This window comes from Mesoplodon densirostris, chromosome 1 (genome assembly GCF_025265405.1).
Source record: "Mesoplodon densirostris isolate mMesDen1 chromosome 1, mMesDen1 primary haplotype, whole genome shotgun sequence".
Lineage (NCBI taxonomy): Eukaryota > Metazoa > Chordata > Mammalia > Artiodactyla > Ziphiidae > Mesoplodon > Mesoplodon densirostris.
In genome coordinates, this window is record NC_082661.1 from 224,915,334 (window position 1) to 224,923,489 (window position 8,156).

The following is an 8,156-nucleotide window of genomic DNA, read 5'->3' on the forward strand; positions in this document are numbered from 1 at the left end:
TATAATACCTTTATCAAATATATAACTTATACTTGTCATTTTACTATTTAGGATCTTTCAAAAACAGGCAGATAATGGAAGATGGGTATCCAAGAGTATCTTGTACTTCAGTTTATATATTTGCTGATTTAAAAAATTCAGTGAGACAATTTTTGACATGTATGCAAATGTAGGATTTATACAGTTTTTCTGTAGACATTTGTTTTCCAGTCAACTATAAAATGAATTTTTCTTCTTGTATACTGGTTAATGAATGCTGTTGAGTCAAGGAGAGATCATTTGGTTGCTCTTGTAAGGAAATTTAAAGGAACCTTTCACACAGACACACACACACACACACACACACACACCCCTTTTATTTCAAGGCCAGGTTTTCTTGTGTTAGGTTGGGGGTATGTAATAAACTGTTCCTAAAGCAGTCATATCACCGCTGTTCCAGTAACTTTTATTGTGATGATAGTTGAATGCTGAAGGTTTAATTGAATGAACCCATCTTCTGAAGATATTGCTCAGAAGCAGAGAATTCAACTCTAGCTTGGCTTCATGCTCTATTTTTTCTTGATCTTTTTGTGTCTTTAGATAGGACATAGGAAACTAGCATATAGGAAACTACTTAGATAATAAGTGTCCAAATCATAACTTCTTCAACTCCATTCTTGAAGGAGTCATCCAGGTCTCTCTTTCCCACAACCTCCCCTGCGTTTACTTAATCCCGAATTCCAGGTTTGTCTACTTCTTAAATTTCTCTCGCATTTGTTACTTTTTCCTACCCCATTGTAACTGCACGACATCAGTCCTTTGTTACTATGTTACTGTAATAGCCTTTTCCCTAGTTTTTCAGTGATGACCCTCTTCCAACTCTCCACATTGAAGGTATAGTTATTTTAAATGAAAATCTAGTCATTTTCTTTCATCTTGTTGCTGAGGAACTGTTTTTTCCCCCCACCAGTCTTATTTGATTTCCTCTCCTAAATCTCTCATTGACTTTGAGCATAGTGCCTAAACTCCTGGGACTTTGCTAACTGCCTCCAGATATTTGTTTTCTGTATGAAATAGATGCTTGTGTAGTGCTGCCTGTTGAACATAAATATAAAAAGAAACAACCAAAAAACTCACTCCCCCCAATCAAGCATTTTACCATATTTAAATAAATACAGGAGAGTCACAGGTAGGAAAGCAGTACAAAATGACCTATGTGCAGTGTTGTTTTCCCCTGCAGAGGGGTAACTGGAGCATCTTTGGATACTGTTGCTTCCAGTGCCCTCGACACCAGCATCTTGTTTGGCTCCTGACCAGGAAGAGCATCAGAGTAATATGTGAGGTGGAAAAGTCGTTATAGGACCTTCTTAATTGCCTTGTTTCTATCAGTCATATCCATAGAGCTGTGGATCATCAGGAAAACAATGAAGCTTATGTTTTTCAAATTTCTTGAAACATTTAAAGCAAACACACACACACACACGTACGTACATCCGTCTTTTTTTTTTTTTTTTTTTTCTTTTTGCGGTATGTGGGCCTCTCACTGTTGTGGCCTCTCCCGTTGCGGAGCACAGGCTCCGGATGCGCAGGCCCAACGGCCATGGCTCACAGGCCCAGCCGCTCCGCGGCATATGGGATCCTCCCAGACCGGGGCACGAACCCGTATCCCCTGCATCGGCAGGCGGACTCTTAACCACTTGCGCCACCAGGGAGGCCCCGTACATCCGTCTTTTACGCAGAAGTTTCCCCCTCAAAATTGATTTTCATACCCTTTACCAATAAAGTTTCATATCTTAATTAAGGTTCTGCTTTTCTAGGAAGGGGTGTATTCTGACTAGAAAATAATGTGAAACCTTATCTTTTAAACATACCTACCTTTTTTGGTTGGGGGACTGAGCCCAATTCGTTCGTACGAATCAGTTCCAAGGTAGTAGTTTCTATCTAAAAGAAAGAACTATATAAAGAGATTAGGTTTCACATTTTTTCTTTCCCTGTGATCTGTGTCCATCTCCCCTTTCCCCCTTGTCTCTCCTGCTATTTTGCTGTTGTGGTTCTCCATGGGCAAGGCGGAAGCAGTGAGTGGTCATTTAGCTCCTTAGCTCTGCTGTCACCTTTTGTACATCTAATGTGTAATCACATAGTCACTGTCATCCTGGGGAGTCACTGACCATTGGTTTGGTGGTTCCAAAAACATAACTCCTCAAATTTACAACCAAAAAGTTATGACTAGTAACAGCTTCATTGAGGTATAGTTTATATACCATAAAATTCACCTATTTTAAGTGTACAATGCAATGAGTTTTAGTAAATTTACTGAGTTGTACAACCGTCACCATAATCCAGTTGTAGAACATTTTGTCACCCCCGTAAGATCCCTCATACCAGTTTACAGTTAATCCCTGTTCCTGTGGTTCTCCTGTTTTTAATCCCTGTGGGAAAACCTCAAGGGTCCCTGCAGCTTTGGTTAGGGGCAGTAGAAGCATACAGGAAATTGTAAGTTTAGAAATTTTTTATGGTGTTTCTCTTGAGTCTGGTGTTTTAAACTCCTAGAGTCAGAAGGGCAATAGGGGTGCTTTGTGGAAACAACTCTTTTCCATCACTTCATGGCAAGCTTTAGGAGTCTTATGCCATGTATGGCCCTGCCAGCATCCTAGAATTTTGGTATCTTGCAGTTTCCTTATGTCTCATTAAATCAACTTAGCCATTACAGACAGTCTCAGTTTTTTGAGTCAGTCTTTTTCTGACACCAGTTTACATTATAATGACCTCACTCTGAAGCAAGAAATTTCTAGTATTTTACTCTTGAGCACTTTGTTCTAGACTATATAGTCATTTGAATAGGTAATGAAAGTAATTTAAAGGAATGGTAAACAGCTAAAACCTGACAGCCAGAAATACTAAAATAAGTTGTATTCTATAAAATTTAGATGGATGTCTGACTTTTCATACTACCTAGAACATTAATCTCCAAAGTTTTTGATTGCACACCCCTATCAGGATACAGGGGTAGGGTGTTGGAGAACACAGACTCAGTTTATATATGGATGAGTAATTTCTGTAGATGTACTATTGTGCTAATGTATGCACAAAATAAATTTTGAATGAAAGAAAGATTTAAAATATTAGTTAAAAATAGTTACAGGATTACCATTCTCAGCTTGTCTTTTGGGAACAGGAAGCAGATGGTGTCTGTCTGCTCAAAGAGGCCTTATTCTTTGATTTTTTCACATATCCTGGTTCACAAAAATCTGTTTTATCATATATGAAGGGATTAATCTGAAATCTTTCTTCAGGGAACCTTCTTATGAAGTGCTGTTTCAATGTTGAAATGTCATGGTTCTTACCTGTTAATGTTTGCTTTATGACTAATGTTTTAAAATTGAATTTACGTTTATTTCACACTAGGCAATTATGATAGCCTAGCCACCCTTTTATGTAAAGTCACTGGCCTTATCCCCCCCATTTATCTGAAATAAGTCACTTCTATCCCTTCTTGAATAGCTTTTCAGAAGGGGACATGAGATTCTGGTGGAAACAAAGTCTAATTTACAACATAATAGAGACCACCTGCAAACTATGTGATTTGGGCAAGTCATTTAACTTCTCTGCGCTTCTATTTCCTCTACAGAAAAATGGGAATAACAGTACTGTATCATAGGATTGCTATGAGAGTGAGTGAGCACATGGCAAGGACTATAGAAGCATTTGTTAAATAATTAAATAGATACATTTGGTTGAATCCAAATAGGGTTTAGGAGCGGTTTTAAATTCGCATTTTTTTGTTGTTGTAAATATGTCTGTTTACACATTTATCTGAAATACTTTTAATATTTTGAGTGTTGGCTACTGTAATAAGGATATTGAAAAACAAAAATATTAAGCCTATTTCGAGTTCATGTATTCTTTTCTAAAAGGGAAGGTGCTGATATGATAGTTCATTGAAAAAAGCAGAAATAACTTAGATTTATAAATCAAGTAGAAAACAGCTTTTCTATACTTTATCCATTTTCTTGTACTTTCATTTTTCTGTTTCAGGGGTCTCTGGGAATAACCTTTATTTCCTATTCTCAAGGTATCTTTTGACAGTCTCTATTAAATTTGAGGCATTTTGTTGATTTTTTTAGAGACAGAGTATATGTACTCTAAATATCATATTGAAATTGATATTTATTTTGAACATACAAAAATATTTCTTATAAAGTTCCTCAGGTTTCTAGTAGTTTAAGATGGTTTCTGATCATTGAATCCTATTATGGATTAGGATATACTTTTCAAATGAGATGGTTGGATGTGATTTCACTATTGAGCACTGTATTTATGGTTTCTTTTTAACTGCAGGTTATCTTGTGTATGAATTTGACAAGTTTTGGTTTGAAGAAAAGCCAGAAAGTATTATGTATTTCAACGTGTACAGAGAGAAGTTTCATGAAAAGATTAAAGGACTCTTACTGGATTGTAATGTATCACTTACTTTAAAAATATGAATCATCCGTAGTATCTTCTATTTCTACCACATTTTGCACACACAACAGAATTTATATGTTGTAATAGAAATTATCTGATCAATTACACTCCTTATATATAATTTCCTACAAAAATGTTTCAGAAATTCTATTTAAGAAAGCTAGTAGACAATCAGTGTATGTTTACACTTGTTTATACACTGTCCTCCAAAGGTACCTTATCCTTCCAAAGATCCCCTCTGTAGAGTCATGTGAACTACAGTTTGGAACTTGGGACTTAACCCATTTAGTGTAAAAGTACAAATCAGGTATTTTTGTTAACTTGATTGATTAAAATGTGTAAAAATCAGTTTTCATGTTTATGTACTGTAGCTATCAAGTTAGTATCTTTTCAGAGCTCCTAAGATTTTTTGTTTTTTAGTCTGGAAATGATTGGTTTTTCATTTTCTTTGCCTTATTTTATTTGTAGGTTAATTAACAGAGAGATTAGTTCTTCATGGTTTTCTTTGTTTGCATTTCAGTCGCACGTCATACCATTGCCTCATAGGAGCAAAAGGAGCATATAGATAAGTCAGAGAAGACAAAGAATTATGGCCTTCTTTTCGGTTTCTCTGATTATGTCATGTAATAGGTAATGAGGGAATGACAGTATTAGTGATTAGCTTTTTTGTTTTTAAATACCACACTGAAATATCACAGTGGAATTTTAAAGCTTAAAGACATTTTCTCATCTTCAGTGTTTGCTTTTTATCAGTTAGAGAGAAGAACTTGTAGTTAGTGCTTGGTATGAGGGCCTTTCATGAAGCTTCTCTATGGGTGTATGTTTATGAAAAGAGGTGCATTTGCTAAGAAAATCTTGATTATACTCAAAGAACAGGTGCTATTTCAATAAAGCTGTCTTTGAGTTTTAACAAGAGGAAAACAAAGCTTTTAAACATCTCAGTTATACATAGTTGGTTTATTTTACTTACTGTTAAGTCTTGCTTCTCTTTGCTTTGACTCCACAGTGTTTCTAGATAATGATGTATGGACTTTGTGGGTATTCTTTGAGTTAACAGTCTGTGGGGTTCTAAAGTAGCCTAAGGATAATGACTGTGCTTTTTGTATAGCTTTATTCTCCGAAAATCTCAGGAGAGCAGCAAGTGCTGTCAAGGATTATATAGGGATGAGATTCTAACAGGAACGATTTCTTCTTTGTGTGTTTTAGACATCTGTACTCATAGCAAAACTAAAAGTTTAAAGATAGGTTCATCTGATTACCAAATTCTCACTAAATCCTACAGAAAGCAGCCTATTAAACACATAATTTAATCTAAAACATGAGGATATTTAGCACACCTTCAAAATGGTATATATCAAGTGTTTAAGGACTGGCTTTTATGTGATATAGCAAGACCTGAAACTTTCAAGTATTTGTTTATATCTATTGACAAACCTCTCTCTTTAAACTTGCCAAAGAGAAGAGTGGTTAAAAAAAATAAACAATTGGAAAATAACAGATGCATTGTTGTCTAGCACATACATTAAAAGTGCATGCATTAAAATTCTTCTCTCAACAAGATAAAACTTAAAAATTGGGCTCATTTTATTATAATAGTGGCGAAATGCTTTTCAGTATTATAGGAATTTTAAAACTGGTTTCTTATAGGAGACTTCTCATCCTTGGGAGTATCTTAACTTCTTTAAATGTTTTCTATGCTTTATCATCCAGCCAGAGTTCTGTGAGATAAGGATCAGGTATTAACCATTAAAGTTCATTTTATCAAGGTGTTTACCATTACATGGAAAGCAATTGTTAGTCTTTTAGTTTTAGAAAAGGTTTACCTTTATATTTTAATCTTTTAACAGATAAGGTCTTGAACTGATTTAAACCTTTGTCTGTATGCTTAATAAAAGAATGATTCAAGTATGGAAGAGGAAACTTTTCAAGTAATTAAGTTTTTCCCCTTCTAGGGAGTAAAACTTTTTAATAATGTTTTAAAAATGTTATTAGAAATTTTGTTCAATAATATATTATTTAAGTCCACCTCTGTTTGTATAATGTATTGTTCTGTTTTTGCTTAAAATAATCTGTAACCATTTCAGATACTTCTGTAGCAAATTGGTCTAAAAGCCACCAACAGATTCTGAGTTTTGATAGTTTGAAAGCCAAGCTAAGTGTCATCAGTTGTAAATTAGAATGTAACATGAGCCTTCTGACTTTCATGTGATAATGACATACATGAAAAGAAAAATATGATAATTGTGTCTGCCTTCCTACTTTTCCTTGCTTTCAACATATGTATGTTAGAATTTTAGGTAGTCTGAAAATCCATATTTAGAATCTTACCTGTTTCTATAATAATAAAATACCAAAGTAGTGATAGAATTGAAGTAGCAGGAAAATTGTTTGTTTTAGCATCAAAAAAGTGAATCAGTGCTGAAATGAATTTTTGTATGTGCCAGATTGAAGAGTGAACCAGTGATAAGAATAGTCTAAAAATATAATTACAATGGTTGCAGTTTAAATATGTTCTGAAAGACAATCTTTAAAGAATTGAGAGAAATCAGGGGATATCAGCGAACCTAGACCAACCCCTTTCTATGTATAAATATGGTGATATAGTTAGATATAAAAATCAGTGTCTTACTGGCACCATTTACAGTTTAGAAAACAGAATCTTTTTCTTAAAAATGCCCGTCCTGAGTTTTTTCTATTTTAAGAGCAACTTGGATTTGTATGTATTTTTCTATGTGAAATACATGTGCTCTTCATTTTTATTCCAGTGTTCATAATTGTTTATGTGCTGTTTCTCCCCTTTGCATTCAGTGAAATAGAACTTGGTCAAAGATTTGCTCTAAGGAGAGAAGCATTACGTGAGTGTGCAAGTGGAGTGCTCATTGCCAGAGCAAAAGAGATTACATGTTATCTTGGCATAGAAGAGAAGAAATTGGAGGGCAATAATGTTTATTATCCTTCTTGAATTAATGATTGGGGACCAGCAGCTATTTTCTCAGGATAAATGGTCCACCCAACTTCTGGGGAGGCTTAATTTCCATTTCATATTTATGACCTCTCCACAGAGTAATTTTTTTTTTAATGAAGATTAAGGGAATTGGTAAAAATCTGAGAAAAATCATGAGTGAGTTTTGTTTTTTTTTTTTTTTTTTTTTTTTCCTGGCTTCAGCTTTCAATAAGAAAAATGTTAAATGTAGTGCAGGTAAGACCCAACTACTGCATTACTGTTATAGGGCGAGTCTATGTTTTTGTTAAATAAAGTATTCAAAAAATATTTAAGCAGTAGCTTTCCCTGGGGGAAAGAGTGCTGGTTGGCAACTTAAAAAAATAGATTTTTGTCTACTTTGGATAAAGCAATTAACTTCTTATGTAAAAGCAATAGTTGAAATGCGATGTCATTTTGTTTGGAATGTTGTGAGCAAATAAAAAGATGTTGAAATTGTTATAAGCCTTTCTGTTAATACTTCTGCTCGCTTCCCATCTTCCTCATCCCTTATTTAAGTCATTTATATTCATGAAATAATACTTTTCTTATTTAATCCTGTAATCATGTTCCTATAGAGTAAATCAGAATATACAGAAATTTTTTTGTGTGTGTGACTTTAACTCATCCACTAATTACCTATTTAAGATGTTATTGGATAAGAATAATTGATTATGAGGCCAGAAAAGAAGCTACCATCCCCACCCCACCCCCGTTCTTAGAAAGGATAGGA

General features: G+C 34.5%; 1 protein-coding gene across 4 annotated transcripts in view; it reads left to right on the top strand.

The window, feature by feature from the left end:
- The window catches only part of ELMOD2 (ELMO domain containing 2), a 28,558-nt gene extending 20,703 nt beyond the window's left edge, over positions 1 to 7,855 (top strand). For 3 of the 4 annotated variants that reach the window (XM_060115690.1, XM_060115699.1, XM_060115708.1), the window contains one exon: positions 4,318 to 7,855. In XM_060115690.1, coding sequence (XP_059971673.1) covers positions 4,318 to 4,463 — 146 coding nt within the window. In that variant the 3' untranslated portion in view covers positions 4,464 to 7,855. The remainder of the gene's footprint in view (positions 1 to 4,317) is intronic. The other variant, XM_060115711.1, reaches the window with a different exon arrangement.
- The last annotated feature ends 301 nt before the right edge of the window (positions 7,856 to 8,156 follow it).